Source organism: Panthera pardus, unplaced genomic scaffold, assembly GCF_024362965.1.
Source record: "Panthera pardus isolate Hobbes unplaced genomic scaffold, ASM2436296v1 HiC_scaffold_22, whole genome shotgun sequence".
Lineage (NCBI taxonomy): Eukaryota > Metazoa > Chordata > Mammalia > Carnivora > Felidae > Panthera > Panthera pardus.
In genome coordinates, this window is record NW_026526788.1 from 72,327,156 (window position 1) to 72,351,023 (window position 23,868).

Below are 23,868 nucleotides of genomic sequence, written 5' to 3' on the forward strand. Positions count from 1 at the left end.
CTTTTAATCTCAGCTTGTATTTGTATATTACTCTCTTATGTACTTACTTGCTCTTGTTTTTTTTTTAAGGGAACATACCTTTGTATCCTTTTGAGGACATCACAGACTTGATTAACAGAATGTATCTTTTTGTACCCTGTACTACTATATTACAGAGATTTACAGTACTTTTGCTCTGTAAGCTTTTGGGTAATTCTCTTATCTTCCATTACAGTATTTTTTTTGGGGTGGGATTCATGCTGTCATTATGTGAGAACTGTTCAGATTTACAGTTTGCCAACAGATCCAGTGTATGCATTGTTCTTAATCCCATTCTTGTTTTCTCGAATTCTTAAAGTATGAACTGTCTTCTTAAAGCCAAAGCTGATGGTTGACAAGTTGATGGGAATATCCCCAACCCACTTTCTTGTAGCATACTTGACTGAGGTATGATCTTTTCTTGCTCATGTGCCAAATTTTCTTATTATGAGGAGGAAAATGTATGTTTTAAAGCACCTGTGACATTTTATAGTTCTTCCATTAAAAGCAGTACATGAAAAATCACTGCCTTCAGCATTCCATTGTTTTATATCCTGACAGAATAGGAAGATGTAGCGATAGGTAAGATAAGGTACTGCCTCCTGAATTGTCAAATAGCATAGAAATCACCTTATTTCAGAGTATCTCCCCCATGAGCCTTTCAGATTAAGAAGTATCGTTACAAGGTGTTCTTGGCCTATCAGTATTTGTGCATTACTGCTCTTTCCCTAATCAGATTAATATCTAGCTGAATCAGCAGTTCTTTGGAAATGGGAGTTTTATTTGAGGAAAAGGGGAAGAATAATTTTGGAGTATGGGGGTTATTTTGAGAAGATTAGATTTAGGTTGGACTTTGTAATACCAGATGGGTTCAAAAAAAGGTGAATGGAAGAGGTCAAGAGCAAACTGGCTATTGCGGCTGTGCCTGTGATCTTGATATTTCTGGGGAGAATTTCTCATGTAGCCATTGGTACCCATGTGGCCTTAGGAGTGGTTATTGCCTGAATTAATATCTCAGGATGAGTTGAAAGGTTGCCTACCTCAGCTTCTTTGATTCAGTCTAGTTCCATGGCTTTAACTGCAGCCCAGTTTGTCCTGGTTAAAATTCTATTAATTCCTCCTAAGAGAAGACAGAAAAGAGGAAGGAATGGGAGATATGTGACTGCCACGGTAGGAAAATGGATTTGATTATTACTCTACAATGGTCTTTTTCTCTTTATTATGAGATCCTGTTCCTCTCCATCTTTATTAGGAGCCCTTGCTTATGTTGCCACTGGAAGAGTGGGTTATAGTCTCAGGAGGTAGGCTACCTCGTGCCATGATATTTGGTGAACATGCAGTAGACATTTTGTTTTTCCTGAATCAAACTGGCTTTAATTGTTTGAGTTCTTCATAAAAGTAACATGTGTTAATTGCAGTTTATTCCACAAATAGAGATAAGCCAAAAGCAGACTGAAAACTACCACATAGTTCCAATATATAGTTAATATTTTCATAGGTTTTCTTTCAGAATTATTTAAGTGCATATATTTTTTCTTAAACGATTTGGTTTTTTTTCAGTTTGATGTATCCTGCATATGTCAGTAAATATATACCTAGATAAGCAGTTTTTAGTAACTGCATAGTATTCCATTCAATGGCTATACCGTATCTTAGTTAACTACTTTCCTACTGACAAACATTTATTATTACTGTTAATAAATTACCATTATTAATATCACTGTGATGATAATTTTGGACATACATCTTTGTGCACTTTTTTTTTAGGATAAAATTCTATAAACCAAATTGCTCTATCAGTGGGTATATACTTTTTAAATTTTTTTTAAGTTTATTTATTTTGAGAGAGAGAGAGAGCATGCACACAAGCTGGGGAGGGGCAGAGAGGAGAGGCAGAATCCCAAGCAGGCTCTGTGCCATCAGCATAGAGCCCGATGTGGGGCTCAAACTCATGAACCGTGAGATTATGACTTGAGCTGAGATCAAGAGTCAGACGCTTAACCGACTACACCAATTGGGTATATACTTTTAAGGCTTTTGATAATTTCCAAATTGTCCTCCAGAAAAGTTGTTCCAGTTTATTTTCCTGATAATTTCACTACTCATATAATTGAAATTATCTATTCTTTTGGCAAATATAAGACAAATGTCTTTTTATACTTTTAATTTGAATTTCCTGTTTAATTATATTTATTACTTTGTTCATAGATTGCTCATATTTACTATGTGTTTTACCTATTCATATCCTTTCCTTGTCTTTTTCTTACTGATATGTAGCTTTTTAAATGCTATAGATCTTTTATATTCCTCAGTAGAATTTTTTTTCATATAGCTTTCAGATATTTTAAAGCTTATTTGTGTTTTCTTTATTTGGTTTTTGCTGTTATAAATGAGATTGTTTCCATGCTTTTTTTTCTGTTTATTGTTGGTAATTAGAAAAGATACTTAGTTTTGGTATTTATTTGTTACTAATCTCTTTCCTGAATTCTTGTTATTTCCAATAGTTTCTCAGTAGATTTTCTTGGACTTATTAGGTATGTATTAATGACATTTGCCTAAACAAATGAAAGAGAATTTTGTGCCAGCTTTTTGGATAATTATATCTCTTATTCCTTTTTCTTGCCACATTGCATTCATAAGAACTTCCAGAAGAAACTTAAATTGCAGTGGTTTTCTCTGGCATCCTAATAACCTTCAGTGAAAAGATGAGAGATGAGCAAAGGCTTGATTGAGGTAAAGGAACGAACCAGGAGGAATCTGGGGAAAGAGATTTTCAGGCATAGAGAAGAGCCTGTACAAAGGCCGTAAGGAAGGAGTGTGCCTGGTATGTCAGAGGAATATCAAGGAGGCCAGTGTGGCTGGAGAGAGCGACTGAAGTGGAGAATGGTAGAAGATAAGGTTGGAAAGGGAATAAGGGAGCACAGATCACGAAAAGCCTTATAAGCCATTGTAAGAACTAATATTTCCTAACATTGAAACAAGGATTACTGTGTCATGGAGAGTTTCTCTTTAAGTACTGCATCGTGGTTAAGAAATGCATTTATAAAAAATAGATTTTTTTATAAAACCTTAATATCTGCTGTTGATACAATATTCATTGATGTACTCTAACATTTAAAATGTCTTTGCCGTAATAGTCATAACACATTCTTTCCCCCAATTGCTATGATGTTACAAATGTGAAATGTACATTAACTATGTTTTCTTATGTAGAGTTGCCTATTACACTATTGGGCAGACCATTTAATCAGCAAAACGTCAGTTCCTAAAATCTGAGAATATTTTAAGCGATAGCAATCACAACAGAGTAGCTTTGTACTTGCTTATGTGGACCTAAACATTAATTTAGAATTCTTAGTCATTTTCAGTTTTCAAGTTCTTCTGGTAGAAAAATACCTTAAGGCACCCAGGCAGCAAGAATAGTGAAGAGTCACAAATCACGGCTATGCTGAAAACTGACCTAGTTGACCAAATAAGTCAGCTCACTGGGAAAACTATAAGCTCTGTTGAAAAATCAAATATCCCAAGAGGAATAAAACAGGGAAAGAAAGAAAGACCTTTATTGCTGAGGGAAGCAGAATTAACCAGAGTGTTGGCAGTGCTATAAATTAAAAATTTCCAAAACAGCAATATTTTCTCACAAAGCTTGGCTATTTGATTCTAGAATGTAACTTTAAGGCGGCATGCAAATCTTTTCTCTTCGTTTGTAGTCAGAGGAAGAAGAGAGATGAGAAAGAGAAATTTGTATTACTGCTGCTAGGAACCTTCTACCCTTTTTATTGTTGTGGCCTCTTGATATTCTTGGGTAACTCAGGAGATAGAGTCAGTAGCATCTTAAGTGTTTATCGTAAGATGTTCAAGCTACCGTGGATATAAGGTGGTGCTTCAATTCAAACCTGCCCCCATAAGACATGTTCAAAACTATTTTGGGAGGTGGCTCAAGATGGCCATATAGGAATATCTGAACTCACTTCCCACATACACACCAAATCCACAGCCACATACGGAAAAATTCTCTCTGAAAAAGACCTGAAAACTAGCTGAAAAATGCCTCCACAGCAAAGGATACTAGACAGGGCCACACTGGGAGGGTGGGAGAGGCAGAGACATAGTCTCACCAGAAACCCCACCCTGGCACAGCAACCCCTGATCAGGAGGAAGCTCACAAATACGAGCTTCTCCCTGAGGAGCACATCAGCGTCAGACACACCAACCCTCGGGACCTGCGCAGGAGAGATGAATCTGCAAAACGTCTGGCTTTGAAAACCAATGGTGCTTACATCCAAGAGATCCAAAGGGCTGTAGGGAACTGGGATTCTGTTCTTAAAGGGCTCATCCACACAATCATTTGCCCCGGAACCCAGTGCAAAACAGCAGTTTGAAAAGAACCTAGACTATAGATATGCGAAGGAGAAATTTAGTTGCTAATTATAAAGCATCTGCCAGAGGGACAGGGGCCTGTTGGGACTCTCTCCAGAGATGGAGGCGGAGGTGGGCGCCATTTTTGCTCTCTTCCTCTACCTTGTGCCATTTTGCTGCCTTGCTAGCACCAGTGCTGGCGGGAGCCACTTTTGCACTCTCCCTCTACCTTGCTAGCACTGGTGGGTGCACAGAGTCACGGCAGTCTCCAACTGGCCTTCTAATGCCAGTGGGCATGCGCACCTCTGCAGTCTCCTGCTGCTTTGCTAAAGCTGGTAGACATGCACACACACACACACACACACACACACACACAACAATCTGATTAAAAAATGGACAGAGGAGGGGCTCCTGGGTGGCTCAGTCGGTTAAGTGTCTGACTTCGGCCCAGGTCATGATCTCATGGTCCGTGAGTTCGAGCACTGCGTACGGCTCTGTGCTGACAGCTCAGAGCCTGGAGCCTGCTTTAGATTTTGTGTACCCCCCTCTCTCTGCCCCTCCCCCACTCTGCTCTGTCTCTGTCTCTCAAAAATAAATGTTAAAAAAAGTTTTTTTTAAATGGACAGAGGCTCTGAATAAATATTTTTCCAAAGAAGACATACAGATGGCCAACAGGCATATGAAAATATGCTCAACATTACTAATTATCAGGGAAATGCATATCAAATACCACAATGAGATATCAACTCATATCTGTTAGAATGGTTATAATAAAAAAGACAAGAAATAACAAGTGTTGACAAGGATGTGGTGAAAAGGGAACCCTCATGCACTGTTGGTAGGCATGTAAACTGGTGCAACTATATGGAAGACAGTATGGTGGTTCCTCAAAAAATTAAAAATAGAACTACCATATGATCCAGCAATTCTACTTCTGGGCATTTACCCAAAGAAAATGGGAACACTAATTCAAAAAGATAGGGGCACCCCTGTGTTCATTGCAGCACTATTTACAATAGCCAAGATAGGGAAACAACCTTAGTGTCCATCAGTGGATGAATGGATAAAGAAGATGTGGTGTGTATGTGTGTGTGTGTGTGTGTGTGTGTGTGTGTGTATATGTGTGTGTGTATGCATATATACACATGTGTGTATGTATATATATATGCATATATATACACATATGTGTGTGTGTATATGCATATATATACATATATATGCATATATATGTGTGAATGTGTGTGTATATATATATATATCTATGTATTTCATTCCAAAAACATAACTTGTAATCTAAAGCATTTGTATATCAAAGTGAATGTCCCCATAAGAATTGATGGAAATTCAGATGATTTGTTCCACAACCCAACAGTATTCATATAAGAATGATCACATTACTGTAATATAATACAAAATAATAAAGAAAATAAAAGACATAAAGAAAAATAAACATAAATCTGCACTTACCTTTGAAAACCTTCGTGGCTGGTGTGAGGGAGACAAGAGAGAGGGGGGTTGTTGTATAGGATGACTTTCACTATCACTAATGAAATCCCTGCTATCTGTTGGCTCAATGGAATCTTTTTCTTTTTGTGCAACTTTAACGAGGAGCCTATCCAATGACACTTGCTTTTGACTCCTTTTGAGGATTTCATAGAAATGTGACATTGCATTGTCCTGAAACAGATTCATTGCTCACACTGCTACAGCCTTATTCAGGTGGTGCTTTTCTACAAGATTTTGCACTTTCCCGCATTTTACACATATCCCGAATCTCATCTGAAGTGAGGATACTCCTCTGCCTTTTTCTCCTCCTCCTCTGCAGCAAGAGAGAGAGAGAAGAACCATTGGTTCCGTTGTGATCATGTGACGTTTGGCATCACGTATTACTTATACTGCAAGACATGGCTCGTTTATCAAGTTAAAATTTATTAGAAATGTTTGCTCATCTTGCAGAACACTTGCAGAACAAGTTACTCTCAGTCCAAGGTTTTACTCTGTGTGTGTGAGTGAATATATATCTATAATGGAATACTATTCAGCCATTAGAAAGAATGAAATGTTTCCATTTGCAACAACATGGATGGACCTTGAAGAGTATTATGCTAAGTGAAATAAATCAGACAAAGAAAGACAAATACCATATGCTTTCACTTATATGCTAAACACAAAACAAACTAACAAATAAAGCAAAAACAAACTAAGGGATACAGAGAATAGATTGGTAGTCACCAGCTGGGAGGAGTTTGTGGGGTGGGCAAAATGGGTGAAGAGGGTCAAGAGGTACAAACTTCCCATTATAAAATAAATAGGTCATCGGGTCATAATGTACAGCGAGGTGACTATACTCAGTGATATTGTATTGCATATTTGACAGTTGCTAAGAGAATAAATCTTAAAAAGTTCTCCCCATAAGAAAAAAAAATAAGATTTTATAACTTTGGTGACAAATGGTAACTAGGCTTTCTCTGATGATCATTTGGCAATGTATATAAATATCAAATCATTTTGTTGTACATTCAAAACTAATATAATATGTCAGTTATACCTTAGTTAAAATTATTTTTAAGTCACAGTTTCACATTTCTTCCAGCATCTTTCAAGTTTTGATCTCCACCCAACACTTTTACAATGAAAGAGATGTTTCTGATGATGGTTTATTCTGTGAAATGACCTTGTCTTGTGATCATAGCAATATGTATGGGGTTATATTTGGATTTATTTACCTAAATTTTACACCTCAGTAAGTCTGGCTTTCAAACACAAGAATGTGAAAAATAGTTTAAGAGATTGGTTGTGATAACAGAAAGAACAAAAGGAATAATGAGAAATGCATTCTGCAAATAGGTGGCCTTGAAAAGCTATTTCAGCTTTTAAGAGTAACAACATACTTGGCCAAGAGGAACTGGGAAGATCCAAAAGTCTTTGTCCTTTTGGTTTCGTTAAAGTATGAAGAACTCTATTATTAATAAACCTGTGTAGCTTCTGCAACCTTAACTTATTGCTGTCTTCACCATTTGAATCAGCATATTGTGGGCATCTCCTCTTTAACCTTACCGACTTGAGCTTTCTCAGACTCTTTGCCTCTTTTTCTATTAGGCTCTTTCCTCTACCTGCCAATTCCTTTTTGTATTAAATGTTTTAATCACAGACCCTAGTAAATTTAAAAATCAGTGTTACTGTAATTTTTCAGTAGTTATTGATTCTAGGACTTTTTAAGGTTAATTTAAGGAGGAAAATGTGGAAGTACAAGATAAAGACAGAGTGTAAGACACAAAAGGGGAATGATGAGGAGAAGCAGGCCAATAATTTAAAAAAATATATCAAAGAAGCTGAAAAGACCTCAAAATGATAATTCCCATGGGAGTTTAGGGGAAGAGGAAATGTATAGATACATCTTTCTTACAAAGCTTTTGAATAGCTGTTTACTTTTCATTTGGGGTACATAGGTTTCATTTTTCAGATTGTGGTAAAATATTACAATTAAATGCCAACTTATCTAATAGTTCACTTTAATATATTAATTTCTTAGTTCTCAACATAAGGCTTTTCTGAACTTGAATAATAAATTTGGTTATGTCATATTTAAAAAACTTTTTAACCTTGTAAGTAATATTTTCTTCATCTTTGGGTTTTACCATAAGTCTTTCACAACAGATCAGTGGCAGAAACAACCCGAATTCAGGAATTTTGATTCTGAAGGGCATAATACCTGACACACCTTATTGGCTTAAACCAAAATTTATCCAGCCCAGTATTTGGTCCTAGCAGTTTTTCAGGCATTCATGGTTACTGTCCAAAATAGCAACTCTGGGAGGTAGGTGTAGACTGCAAGCCATCTTCTTTCATTAGGGTCTGATAATTTTTCTCATTCTCAAACTTCCATACTTTGAACTTCTGCTATTGTCAGAGACTGAAGTCCCTTTTAGTTCCAGAAGTATCTCTATTACTTTGAAATAGTTCTAGTCATTATTTAGAAGAAAGGAAGTAAAAAGATCTGGATTTTCAATCCTGAGTTTGCCCATAATTAATATATTACCTTTATTAAAGAATTTCACTTTTCTGGAACTCATTTTATTCTCATTTGCTAATAAATAGTAAGTGGCTCTGAAGTATTTTCTTATTCTAAATAAATGTAATAGAATTCATGATCGTATTCTTGCTTGCTATTATGACCAATTTCTAGATGATTTTATAGATCTGGCCTTATGTTTTCTAATTTCTGTCTTTCTAGACAGTAAAATAACTAACTGCCCCATTCTTCCTGCCCCCAGTTTTAAAACAATTTTTTCTGAGTTTCTTTGGTCATGAAAATTACATCTCTTTCATCATTTTTGGTTGATGTCTTTCTTAAGATAGAGCTGATGAGAACGATACCAAGTACTGAAGGTGTGAGCAGACGTGCCGTGATATTATATATATGCGACATCATATTTTCTGTTTTATTCCTGTTACTTTTTTTCTGCTACTTTTTTAATGCCAATATTTCCAGGACATTTTAGCCATATCATTTCAAAATATCTTTCAGGCCAACCCTTTGCCTCTGGACTAGACTATTCCTAAGCTCTTTACTATTCAATATCTTCTGGGACAGAGATTTCACACCCTGTCTCTCACCTTCAGGAAATTCTTATGGCTACCGTAAATCTTGCTTTCTGCAATTTAAATTGAATTTATTTCCTTTTTCTTTTCACTGTGGAGATGGGAACAGCCCCAAACTAAAAGTGATGCTTTCTTATGAAGGCCAGTACTGAATATAGAGGAAAGATTATTTCCAGTCTGGCATCATTTTTAGCTTTTATATATTAAAACTTCCTGACTTTCACTTCAATATTCATGGTCTCAGGAGATGCTATTCTTTATGGCTCAAATGAAATAATAGTTACATATCTAATATTAATGTTATTATGTCTTTTGCTAACTAGAACCAAATGAGGTACTAAAATAAAAAAATGATTTCACAAAAGCATTTGAAGGCTTTAGCAGATTTGTGTTTTTTTAGTATAACTGTAGTCATGGGACTAGGTTTTTGCCTGTGGTTTGTAGATTTTATCTCATTTTATTAGTCATACTGTATACATGTTTAATTCATCCATATCTTCCTTATAAATGATGAGAATAGAAACTTGTTCTTTAACACAAGCTGTCTTGCAACAGATTTCAGTGTGTGTAGTCAAAAAACCTTGGTACCTAAGCTAAGAAATGTGCTAGGTATTGGAAAGAAAAAAGAAAACACGTTCTCTGCCCTTGAGGGGCCTATAGTCTAATTGGGGGGAAATATTATAAAACTTGTAATTATAGAACACTTATAAAAAATATGTGAGAGTACCTATAAAATACGATGTTTAATGTGAATTTTATTTTGTATTTAAGTTTAATACAGAAAATATCTTACGCTATACAGATCTGTTCTATTAACTAAGGCACGTAAAATGTCTGACTAATTGTTTCATTCTGATTTCTGTTTTTTCATTTTAAAGGTTCAGGAATTTTCTGAAAAAACTTTCCTCTTACAGCTTTGGAAGATTCATGAAAATGCCTTAGAAAGACAGTGTAGTGAAATTACAAACCAGAGGAATATGCTTCTCCAAACCTTTGTAAGCCTTCAGCCGCTTAGAAATGTCTATTTCACTAACTGTATTGAAAAGTATTTAAATATACTTAGGTGTACTTTTAGAAAATTATCTGTACGCATATTGGCAGATAGTCCTGTTCAGATATGGAAAGTATTAAGTGCTATTTAAAACCAGTTGGTAGAGTAATACAGTTTGAAAGAGTTCTATTGGCAGGGATGCAATATAGATATTATTTGCAATTATAATAAGCATTTAAAAAACGGTGAAACTGATTTGAATTGCTCAGGCTTTGAGACCTTGGTTTTAATGCTTCTGAAAGACAGAGAGGTTCACACTTTAGTCATATTATGGATGTTGGTGAAAAGATAGTTTTTATCTTTTTATCTTAAGTCAGAACCAATAGACTGAGTAGTTTTAAATGACAGGGCCAGTTTAGGAATGTGACTTATAGTTAATTGACATTTCAAAAGAAAATATATGTAGAAATACTAAAAATATTTATCTGATTTCAGAATCAACAGACTTGGTGGTTACATATGATATGGCCAGTTTCTCAATGCAGTTCACAATCAGTGGACATTTCTTTGAAAAAATAGAAAAATACAGTAATATTTAGGTTCTAGCATTGCCCAGAGTTCTTGGAAATTCTTACTTCTTCTTCATGTTATGTCTCATAGAATGTAAGCTATTTCATAGAACTGAATTGGAAATAAATATAGAATTTTACCTTCTTTACCTATATTTTAAAAGGGTTCTTTGGATTTCCTTGTTTGTTTATTTGTCTTTTTTCTTTAGCGGTTATTCCTTTGAGTATAGATTTTTATTTTCAAGTTTGGACATTTAGTTATTTTCCCCAGTTTCACATTGCAGTGACAGAATGGCACATACGGCTCTAAGCTTAATACACAAACACAGATACAGAGATAAATAGTAGAATTTCTACATCAGTAATACTCCCAAAACATTAAGGATAAAACTTCCACATGGGAATAGTTGGTTGTCATTATGTAATAGCTTCAGCTCTTTTATTAGTATTGCTAGAGGAGTAAAGCATTTTGTAATAATACCAGGATATACAATTATATATTTTTGTTGTTAATAATTCCAAATGACTGCACTGTAAATCACTAAAGAAAATATTGTTACAAATTAACATCTATATTTGGTCTTTTGTTTCTGTTTTTTAGGAGGCTACAAAGAAAAAAGTGATAGAAGAGGAGGAAAAATTTATTAAGGAAATTGCAGACTTCAATAATGAGTATGAAGTAACAAAGAAAAGAGAGCTGTTGATAAAAGAAAATGTCCAGATTGAAATATCTGACTTAGAAAACCAGGCAAACATTTTGAAAAGAGGTATGAGTACAAAGTACCACCTCATTTATCTATCTGCCACTAACGAAACTAACTTATTTTGAATCAATGGATTTTCTAGAAATTTAACTTTTTCACAAGCAATTTGGGTTATTTCATAGCTATTCCTTTACCTTTTTCTTAATTATCCTAATGAAAGTGTATCTTTTATTGCTCAGTCACACGTTCTTTAGAAGTAAGTGTGACAAGAGCATTTAGTCATTCATTCAAGAAGCAAATATCTATTTACTCTCTGTTGCGTGATAGGCACTGTTCTAGGTCATCAGGATATAAAACTAAAAAGTGGAACAATCAAATATGGAAGCAGATATTTATAGTACAATGTGATAGACGCTATAATAGGGATAGGACTGGTGCAGTGATCCTCATTTACCATCAGTACAATTTAAACTAGGAAACAAGGTTACACAGTGGAGTGGGGAGAATTTCATTTCAGGAACATTATATGGTTATTGCAATCTGTGATAAGATTCTGAGCTAAAGTCATTGCCAAGGAGAAGAGAGTGTGAATTAAAGAGATGTGTAGGAATAATGACAGGACTTTATCACTGATAAATGTGAATAGAAATAGAGGAAGTCAGGGATGAATCATAGTTTTCAAACTTCAGAGATTGGGTAGCATATGGTACCAGGAGGAAGAGCAGAGGTAGAGAAAGAAGCCTGTTGGAACGATAGCCTTTTCTGGACAAAAAGATTGAGTTTTGTTTCAGGCATTTTTAGCTGGAGATATCTATGAAATATACAGGGGGAGATGCCCAAGTGGCAAGGGAAAATTTGGTTGTGAAACTAGTAAAAGATCAGAGCTAGAGTATTAGGCTTGGGACTGAATCCAGAGGAGTTTGTGACGTCATTCAGAGAAAGTATGTAGAGAGAACATAGATGAGGAGTGAAGACCAAAACCAGAAATTGGGAAAACATAACATTTAGGAAAAGAAAGAAGAATGAGACAGAGTAGTCAAAGACGGCAAGAGGAGAACCAGCAGAGAGTAATATTTTGGAAACCAAAAGCAAAAAATGTTCTCCTCAAATTAGTGGAAATCAAAATAGGAGGTTAATCTGACGGTCAGATGTCAAGAGCAGTATCGTGGAGTAGAGCAGTAGAGGAAGACTGGTAGTAATAGATTGGAGTCAATGGGAATTGAGGAAATAGAGAATGAAAATATAAATGATATTAAATGGAAAATTAGTTTTTAATGGAAGCCTTTCTAAAATGTACTCTTACTTTGATGGCTTTAGTAGGTGGAGAATAATAAACACATTTAACTTTTTTATTGACTTGGAGCTATCAGTATGAATAATTTATTATTTTCTTTGCATTTGACAACTATTATTTTAATTACTATTTATTGGGCTTATGCTATATAACAATCATCATCATCCTAAAGATTATAAATGCTAATGTCATGTTGATTTAATTTAAATCTTAATTTCACCATTTAATAATTGTGTGATTTGGGGCAACATATTTAACATTTCTTTGGCTCAGCCTCCCCATCTGTAAAGATGGGGGTTAGTAGTAATGACCTTAACAAAGATTGTTGTGAGAATTCAATGAAATAATACTGAAGCACATAGAATGCTGCCTCGCACATAGTTAAGCCCTCAGAAAATGTGGTGATTATACTTTTTAATCTCATTTTATAGATGAAGGAAATAAGGTTCTCAGAGATGAATTACTTTGGGTAGAGAATATAGGACAGAGGCACACATCTGGGAAGCTTTAAAAAATATTAAATGTTTGAATCTCATCCCAGACCTATTGAACCAGAATCTTTGTGGGAGAGGATAGGGAACGTAACTTTTTTATAAGTCCCTTAGGTGATATTGATGTGTACTATTCAATAACTACTAGTGTAGAATATAAAGTTAAATAGATACATACTCTAACTTTCTGTGAGAAGTAATGGATATCGCCAGTTCTATTCAACATAATATTGGAAATTTTAGCCGAAGCAACTAGGCAAGAAAAGGAAATGAAAGGCATCTAAATTGGAAAGCAAGAAGTAAAATGTTGTCTGTGCCCAGATGATATGCTCTTATATATAGAACAACTAGGGATACCACAAAAAAAACCTGCTAGAGCTAATAAATAAATACAGCAAAGTTGAAGTATGCAAAATCAACACACAAAAGTAAGTTGCATTTCTATGTATGAGCAATAAATGATCCAAAAAGGAAAATTTTTTTAAATTCCATTTGTAATAAATCCAAAAGAATAAATACTTAGGAGGTGAAATATAACCAAAGAGGTGAAAGACTTGTGCGCTGAAAACCATATAAAACTTTGCTCAAAGGAATTAAAGAAGTCCTAAGTAAATGGAAAGACATCCCGTATCATGGATTGGAAAACTTAACATTGTTAAATGCCATTATTACCCAAACTGATCTATAGATTCAATGTAATCCCTAGCAAAATTCCAACAGCATTATTTTCATGAATAGAAAAACCCACTGTAAAATTCATATAGAATCCTAAAGAATCCCAAAAAGCCAAAACTATCTTGAAAAAGAAAAATGAAGAATAAAGGATTCACGCTTTCTGATTTCAAAACTTACTAAAGTGCTGCAGTAATCAAAACGGTGGTACTAGAATAAGGACAGACATATAGAAAAACAGGATAGAATAGAGAACTCAAATATAAACCCTCATGTATGTGATGAACTTACTTTTAATAAGAGTGCCGAGACTATTCAATGGGAAAGGATAGTCTTTTCAAGAAATGGTACAGGGAAAACTAGATACCACATGCAAAAGATGAAGTTAGGCCCTTCCCTTACACAATATACAAAAATTAGCTAAAATGGACCAAAGTCTTAAGCTTATGAAGTAAAACAATAAACCTTTGAGAAGAAATCATATAGGAAACACTTCGTCATATTGGAATTGGAGATGATTTCTTGGATACCAAAAATACAGGCAACAAAAGAAAAAAATACATAGGTTGTATTTCATTAAAATAAAGATCTTTTGTATATCAGAAGACACTATCAAGAGAATAAAAACAAAACTCTCAGAAATAATGGGTTGTGTTTTCTTATGGAAGAAAATATTTGCAAATCCTATCTTTGATAAGGGATTAATATCCAGAGTATTTTTAAGTAGTCTCTGTACCCGATGTGGGGCTCAAACTCCTGACCCCGAGATCAAGAGTCACATGCTGTATCAACTGAGTCTGCCAGGTGCCCCTAGTGTCCAGAATATATGAAGAACTACAGCTCAACACTAGGAAAATAACTCAATTAAAAAATGGGCAAAGGACTTGAATAAACATTTCTCCAAAGATATGGCCAATACGCACATGAAAAGATACTCAACATGACTAGTCATTAGAGAAATGGAAATCAAAACCATAATGAGATACCACTTCACGCCTATTAGGATGGCTATTATCAAAACAAATCAGAAGTCTCCACAATATGATATTCACAATGTTCAGGATGCAATCCAAAATCACTCGACCTCTGAAGAATCAGTGAAATGTGACCTAGTATCAGAAGAAAACCATGAGATGCCAAACTCACAGTGATCTAGATATTGGAATTATCAAATATTTTATAGCAGCTATTATTGAGCTATGCTCAATGAATAAAGGAAAATGCACTTGCAAGAGATGAAAAGACAGGTGATCTCAGTGGAGAAATAGAAAATGTAAAAAAAAGAACATTTTAGAATGCCACAATACATTATCTGAAATAAAAACGTCACTGATAAATGAGGAGTTAAGATGGTGGAGAAGTAGGGGGACCCTGGACTTTCCTAGTCCCTGAAATTCAGCTGTGTTGAGGTCAGATCGCTTAGAACACCCAGGAAGTCGATCTGCAAACTGGCAGAAGGATTTCCAAGGTTGGAGGGAGACAGTGTGGTAGTTGCGAGGTACATAGAAGTGAATTGGGGGGAGAGGAAAACAGCAGTCCTGAACCCTTTTCATGGAGAGACAAAAGGGAGACTAAGAGGGGTTAAGACAGTGCGGCATCAGTTTGCACAAGAGGAAAACCTCTGTGGACAACAGACTGGGGAGTGAGAAGTACTGAGTGTTGCAGGGCTCTTTTTGCAAACGGTCTTCAGAGCTCAAAATCTGAGGCTTTGGAAGTGCCTTTCTCCAGAGTGGAGCTGTGGTGCAAGCTCCTGCGGGGAGGGAGCTGGCCCCAGACTGCAAAGCATGGTGTAGAGATCTCTGGGGTGCATTAAGAGAGAACTTTCCCTTCCGGGAGTACTTTTGGAAGAGGGTATATTGCCTCCCCAAGGACAAAAGACCCTGAAGGTGCCAGCAAAAGCCCTTTCAACAGTAGGGGACAGAGGTGCACCCAGAGGGAATACAACCTTTGCTGCTTTTAGCAGTGCTATACCATAGATTCCACAGATTGCACAGGTGTGGGCCTGATTTTCAGGGGCAAAGAACTTCACAGTGTGGAGAAACTCTGTTCTAGAGAAGGGGGCTGGGTCTGAAGAGCCAGGGACTTTAAGACTTGAGTTTTGAATCCCAGCCTCACACCAAAGAAAAAATGCAGGAGAGTTGTGGTGCAGGGTGAGTCGACTGCCCTCACAATTCTGTGAGGGCTGCCTGAACAGTAGGGGGTATGACATCCCCAGCCAAGGGATGAGAGATTGAGGTGGTGCCATCCCCCCCCCCCCCCATTATCAACAAGATGGGACTTCGGAGTGCAACACAGTGGCCCCCAGTGGAGGTGGGACCCACTTACACCAAACCCTATCCCCCTATGCCTGGCAACTACTTATTCACTGAGGTAAGACTGATGCTGAGCCAATGCAGCAGGCTTCTCTTCCAGAAGACCAGAGCAGCCAGCACCCTGCGTGAACCAAGTATACTGAAAATCGAATGCTTCAAAACAGCATCTGCAGTTCTGGTGGAAACAGGATCAGACTTACTTTTATTCTTTCTTCTTCTTTTTTTTCATTTGGAATCAGGTTCATGTGTCTTGTTTGTTTTTTAAATTTCCTTTTCTTTTTTTAGGATCAAGCTTCTTTTTTTTCTTTCTTTTTTCTTTTCTTCTTTTCTTACTCCCCCCCCCCCCCCTTCTTTTTCTTTGGAATCAGCCTTATAGTTTGTTGTTGTTGTTGTTGTTGTTTTTACGTTTTGTTGTTGTTGTTCCCTTTCCTTTTATCTTTTTTGGGGATCAGGGTTTTCTTTCTATTTTTTTTCCAAACAAATTAAAGCACATTTTAATGACCAAATCAAAGCTCACCTAAAGGTCCGAACACCTCACACAGCAAGTAAGGAAGAACTCTGTGGAGTACTGGCCAGTGGGAAAAAGCAGGCAAAGCACAGCAGCAGAGTGCACACAGCTTACATCAGAAACACTTCCTGAAGTGCCAGGTTCTGAAGTGTATGAGCCCTTTTGAATATAGCATTACTCTCAGGTTCAGGAAATATAACAAGCATTTAAAACATGTAGAAGACAGAAACATAGCCAAATGACAAGACAGAAGAAGTCTCCCCAAAAGAAAGGTCAAGAAGAAATTACAGCCAGAGACTTGCTCAGAACAGACATAAGCAATATCTGAACAAGAATTTAGAACAATAGTCAAAACTACTAGGTGGGCTTGAAAAAAAACATAGAAGACACCAGAGAAACCCTTGCTGCAGAGATCACAGACCTAAAAATTAGCTGAAATCAGAAATGCTATAATTGAAATGCAAAACCAACTGGATACAGTCACAATGAGGGTTGAAGAAACAGCAGAGAATAAGTGATACAGAAGATAAAATTGTGGAAAATAATGGAGCTAAAAAGAAAAGGGAAAGGAAACTATTACCATGAGGGGTGATTTAGAGAACTTAGTGATTCCATAAAATTAAACAATATCCATATCATAGGAATCCCAAAAGAGGAATGGTGGTAAAAGGAGGCAGAAGGTTTATTTGAACAAATTATAGCTGAGAACTTTCCTAATCTGGGGGAGGAAACAGGTATTCAGGTCCAAGAGGCACAGAGAACTACCCCCAAAACCAACAAAAACAAGTCAATACCATGATATATCATAGTGAAACTTTCAAAATACAAAGATAAAGAGAGAAGTCTGAAAGCAGCTAAGGACAAAAGGTCCTTAACCTACAAGGGTAGACCCATAAGGTTAGCAGACCACTGAAACTTGTCAGGCCAGAAGGGAGTGGCAGGAAACATTAAATGTGCTAAATTAGGAAAATACGCAGCCAAGAATTCTTAATTCAGCAAGGCTGTCAGAATAGAAGGAGAGGTAAAGAGTTTCCCAAACAAACAAAAACTAAAGGAGTTCATGACCACTAAACCAGCCCTACAAGAAATTTTGGGGGGACTCTTTGAGTGGAGAAAAAAAAGAAGACCAAAGCAACAGATACTTCAAAGGACCAGAGAACATCACCAGAAACACCAACTCTACAGGTAACACAGTGGCACTAAATTCTTATCTTTCATTATCACTCTGAATATAAATAGACTAAATGCTGCAGTGAAAAGACATAGGATATCAGAATGTAAAAAAACAAAAACAAACAATAAATAAGATCCATCTATATGCTGCCTACAAGAGATTCATTTTAGACCTAAAGACATGTGCAGATGGAAAGTGAAGGGATGGAAAAACATCTACCAGTCAACTATATATTAAAACAAAGACTGTAACAAGAGATGAAGAGGGGCATTATATAATTAAGGCATCTATCCATCAAGAAGATCTCACAATTTTAAGTATTTATGCCTCCAACTTAGAGAACCCAAATACATAAATCAGTTAACAACAAACATAAGGGCATTGATAATAATACCATAATAGTAGGAGACTTTAGTGTCCCATTTACAACAATGGACCGATCATCCAAGCAAAACAATGACTTTGAATGACACACCAGACCAGATTGACTTAACAGGTATTCAAACCATTTCATCCTAAAGCAGCAGAATACACATTCTTCTTGAGTGCCCATGGAACATTCTCCAAAATAGATCACATACTGGATCACAAATCAGCCCTCAACAGATACAAAAAGATTGAGATCACACTATGCATATTTTCAGATCACAACACTATGAAACTTGAAATCAACCACAAGAAATAATTTAGAAAGCCCTCAAATACACAGAGGTTAAAGAACATCCTACTAAAGAATGAAGGTGTTAACCAGGAAATTAAAGAAATTAAAAAAAAATACCTGGAAGCAAATGAAAATGAAAAATGACAGTTTAAACACTTTGGGATGCAGCAAAGACAGTCCTCAGAGGAAAGTATATTGCAATTCAGGCCTATCTCAAGAAGCAAGAAATGTCCCAAATACACAATCTAACCTTACACCTACAGGAGCTCAGAAAGGAACAGCAAATAAAGCCTAAAGACAGCAAAAAAAAAAAAAAAAAAAAAAAAAAAAAAAGGGGGGGGGGGGAATAATAAAGATTAGAGCAGAAATAAATGATAGAAACAAACAAACAAAAACAACTAGCAAAACAGGTCATGAAACTATGAGCTGGTTCTTTGAAAACTAAACAAAATTGATAAACCCCTAGCCAGACTTATCAAAAAGCAAGGACCTAAATAGATAAAATCATGACTGAAAGAGGAGAGATCACAACCAACACCACAGAAACACAATTTTAAGAGAATACTGTGAAAAATTATATGCAAACAAACTGGGCAATCTGGAAGAAATGGACACATTCCTAGAAACATACAAACTACTAAAACAAACAGGAAGAAATGGAAAATTTGAACAGACCCATACCCAACAAAGAAATTCAATCAAAATTTAAAGATCTGCCAACAAACAAGAGTCCTGGGCCAGATGGCTTCCCAGGGGAATTTTACCGGACATTTAAAGAAGAGTTAATACCTATTTTTCTCAAAGTGTTCCAAAAAAAAAAAAAAAAATGGAAAGAAAGTTTTCAAACTGATTCTATGAAGCCAGCTTTTCCTCGATTCCAAAACTAGATAAAGACTCCACTAAAAAGAGAATTACAGGCCAATATCCCTGATGAATCTGTATGAAAAAATTCTCAACAAGATACCAGCAAATCAAATTCCACAGTGCATTAAAAGAATTATTCACCGTAATCAAGTGGGATTCATTCCTGGGCTGCAGAGCTCATTCAATATTCACAAATCAATCAACATGATGTACTACGTTAATAAGAAAGGAGAAGAACCATGGGAACCTCTCGATAGATGCAGAAAAAAACATTTGACAAAATACAGCATCCTTTCTTGATAAAAAACTTCAAGAAAGGATAGAAGAAACATGTATCCACATCATAAAGGCCATATATGAAAGACCCACAGCTAATATCATCCTCAGTGGAGAAGACTGAGAGCTTTCCCCCTAAGGTCAGGAACACAACAAGGATGTCCACTCTCACCAGTCTTTTTCAACATAGTACTGGCAGTCCTAGCCTCAGCAGTCAGACCACAAAAAGAAATAAAAGACATATAAATTGGCAAAGAAGAAGTCAAACTTTCACTTTTTGCAGATGACATGATACTCTACATGGGAAACCCAAAAGACTCCACCAAAAAACTGCTAGAACTGATACATGAATTCACCAAAGTCTCAGGATACAAAATTAATGGACAGAAATTGGTTGCATTTCTATACACCAATAATGAAGCAGCAGAAACAGAAATTAAGGAATCGATCCCATTTACAATTACACTAAAACCATAAGATAACTAGGAATAAACCTAATCAAAGAGGTAAAAGATTTGTATGCTGAAAACTATAGAAAGCTTATGAAAGAAATTGAAGAAGACACAAAGAAGTAGAAAAACATTACACACTCATGGATTGGAAGAACAAGTATTGTTAAAATGTCTATACTACCCAAAGTAATCTATACATTCAGTGCAATCCCTATCAAAATAACACCAGAATTCTTCACAGAACTAGAACAAACAATTCTAAAATTTGTATGGAACCAGAAAAGACCTGAATAGTCAGAGTATTGTTGAAAAAGAAAACCAAAGCTGGACGCATCACAATTCCAGACGTCAAGCTGTATTACAAAGCTGTAATCATCAAGATAGTAGGGTACTGGCACAAGAACAGACAAATAAATCAATAGAACAGAAGATAGAACCCAGAAATAGACCCATAAAAAGACCCAACTAATCTTTGACAAAGCAGGAAAGATAGCCAATGGAAAAAAGATGGTCTCTTCAGCGAATTGTGCTGGGAAAACTGGACAGTGACATGCAGAAGAATGAAACTAGACAACTGTTTTACACCATACACAAAAATAAATTAAAAATGGATAAAAGACCTAACTGTAAGACAGGAAATCATCAAAATCATGCAGGAGAAAACAGGTAGCAACCTCTCTGACCTTGGCACAGTAACTTCTTACTAGTCATGTCTCAAGAAGCAAAACTGAGCTATTGGGACCTCCTCAAGATTAAAAGCTTATGCACAGTGAAGAAAACAATCAACAAAACTAACATGCAACTGACAAAATGGGAGGAGATATTTGCAAATGACATATTGGGTAAAGGGTTAGTATCCAAAATCTATAAAGAACGTATCAAACTCAACACCCAAAGAACAAATAATCCAGTAAAGAAATAGACAGACGACATGAATAGACACTTTCCCAAAGAAGACATCCAGATAGCTAACAGACTCATGAAAAGGGGCTCAACATCACTCATCATCAGGGAAATACAAATCAAAATCACAATGAGATACCACCTCACACCTGTCAGAATGGCTCAAATCAGGAACCCAGGAAACAACAGACGTTGGCGAGGATGCAGAGAAAGGGGAACATTTTTGCACTGTTGGTGGGAATGCAAAGTGGTGCAGCCACTCTGGAAAACATTATGAATGTTCCTCAAAAAGTTAAAAATAGAAGTACCCTATGACACAGCAATTGCACTACGAGGTATACAATGGATACAAAAGTGCTGATTCGAAAGGGCACATGCACCCCAATATTTATAGCAGCAGTATCAACAATAGCCAAATTATGTGAAGAGCCCAAATATACATTGACTGATGAATCAATAAAGAAGACATGGTATATATGTACAATGGAATATTACTCATATATAAAAAAAATGAAATCTTGCCATTTTCAACAGCATGGATGGAACTAGAACGAATTATGCTAAGTGAAATTAAGTCAGAGAAAGACAAACATCATATGATTGCACTCATATGTGGAATTTAAGAAACAAAACAGGTGAACATAGGAGAGAGAAAAGAAAAATAAGATAAAAATAGTGAGGAAGGGCATGCCTGGGAGACTCAGTTGGTTAAGCATCTGACTCTTGATTTTGGCTCAGTTCATGATCTCAGGGTTCATGATTCGAGCCCTGTGCTGGGCTCTGTGCTGGCAGTGCAAAGCCTGCCTAGGATTCTCTCTCTCTCCCTTTCTGTCTCTGCCCCTCCCCCCTCAGGATAAATAAATAAACTTGAAAAAAAAAAAAAAAAAAAAAAGAAAGAGGGAGGCAAACCATACCAGAGTCTTAAATACACAGAACAAACTGAGGGTTGCTGGAGGGAGGTGGGTGGGTGGATGAGCTAAATGGGTGATGGGCATGAAGGAGGGCACTTGTTGGGATGAGCACTGGGTATTAAATGTAAATGATGAATCACAGGTTCTACCCCTGAAACCAATACTACATGGCATGTTAGCTAACTTGAATTTCAATAAATTAATTTAAAAAATAAAAATAGAAAATAAAAATGATAAAATGAGGATAATATTACCTAAAAAATTGTCTCTAAATGAGCTTAATAGCAGAATGGAGCTTATAGAAGAGCCAGTGAACATGAAGATAGATTGATAGAAATTGTCCCATCTGGAAAAGCAAAGAAAAATTAAAATGAAACAAAAAAAATAGAAACTTAGGGACTTGTGGGACAGTTTTAAAAGGTCTAACATTCATGTAATTGGAGTCTCTGAAGGAGAAGAGAGAGAATTAGCAGAAAATATATTTGAAGAAATCATGGCAGAAAATTTCTTAAATTTTCTAACAGACAGTAATTTACATATTCGAGAAATTAGCAAACCCAAACTGGATAAATTCAAAGAAATCCAGGCCTAGTCACATAATAATAGTCAAACAGTTGAAAAGCCAAAGATAAAGAGAAAATCTTGAAAACAGAGAACAATAAATCTAATGACTATGTACCTGTCAGTAGAAATGATGAAGTCAAGCAGACGGTGGAATAACATCTTGAAAATATTGAAGAAAATTTTCTCTATCCAGTGAAAATATCCTTCAAAAGTGAAGTTACAATAAAGACATTTTCAGATAAATAAAAATTAAGGGAATCCAATGCCATCATGATTCAACAAGATATGCTAAAGGAAGTCCTCTAAGTAGAAGCAAAAATGACACTAGAGAGAAACTCAGATCATAATGAATTAAAATAATCAGAAATTGCAAATATAAAGATAAATATAAATACCTATTTTTTCTCTTGATTTTAAAAAATACATATGATTGCTTAAAGCAAATAATATATCATCTTGTGGAATTTTTAATGTATGTAGAGACGATTTGTATACATGTGTGTCACTTGCATATGTGACAGCTATAACAAAGGACTGGAAAGGGGGACTGGTAAATGGATCATTACAGTCCTATATAACTCTAAGAAAACCAGGAATAGAAGGGAACTTTCTCAACCTAATAAAGAACCTGTATGAAAAGCCTACAGCTACTATTACACTTAATGATGAAATATTGAACACCAATATTATACATAATGGTGACATATTAAATACTTTTCCACAAAGATTGAGAATAAAGTGAGGATGCCCATTCTTATCACTTCTATTCAATATGGCCCTGGATGTCCTAATAATTTTAACCATTTCAATGAGGCAAGAAGAAGGAAAGGTATAAAGATCAGAAAGTATAAAAATAAAATTGCCTCTATGTAAGGTTACATGATTATATAGAAAATTATAAGGAATTTACAAAATAATTACCAAAATTAGTAAGTTAATATAATAAGGTTATAGACTACAAGGTATATGTTTTAAAATCACTTGAATTTTTATATACTAACAGCAAACAATTGAAAAGTGGAATAAAAATACCATTTAAACAATCAAAAAAACAAAATAGAAACAAATTTAACAAAAGACATCAGGGATTTCTACACTGTAAACCACAGAGCACTGCTGATAGAAATTAAGGAAGACCTAAATAAATACATCTATCATGTTCATGGATTAGAAAACTCAATTTTGTTAATAGAACAGTTCTCTTCAAGTTGATCATAGGTTCAAGAGAATCTCAGTAAAAATCCCATCAAATTTTATTATGCCTTGAATGCTGATTCTAATATTTATATGGAAATGCAAATTACTTAGGGTAGCCAAAACAATTTTTTAAAAGAACAAAATTTAGGGATCTATACTCCCTGATTTCAAATTTTGCTAAAAAGGTATAGTAATCAAGATAATGTGTCATTGGCTTAAAAATAGGCACATATGTACCACTGGAATGAAGGAGTCCAGAAATAGCCTTCTGCATATAGGGTCAATTGATTTTCAACAAAGGTAGCATGGCAATTCCAGGGAGAGAGGACAGTCTTTTCAGTAAATG

The 23,868-nt window shown here is 35.6% G+C and overlaps 1 protein-coding gene across 1 annotated transcript in view; it reads left to right on the forward strand.

Moving 5' to 3' along the window:
- Positions 1–23,868, forward strand: part of CCDC172 (coiled-coil domain containing 172) — a 58,506-nt gene that overhangs the window by 13,904 nt on the left and 20,734 nt on the right. Inside the window, exons 3-4 of the mRNA XM_019459551.2 lie at positions 9,858–9,974; positions 11,141–11,306. Coding sequence (XP_019315096.2) covers positions 9,858–9,974; positions 11,141–11,306 — 283 coding nt within the window. The remainder of the gene's footprint in view (positions 1–9,857; positions 9,975–11,140; positions 11,307–23,868) is intronic.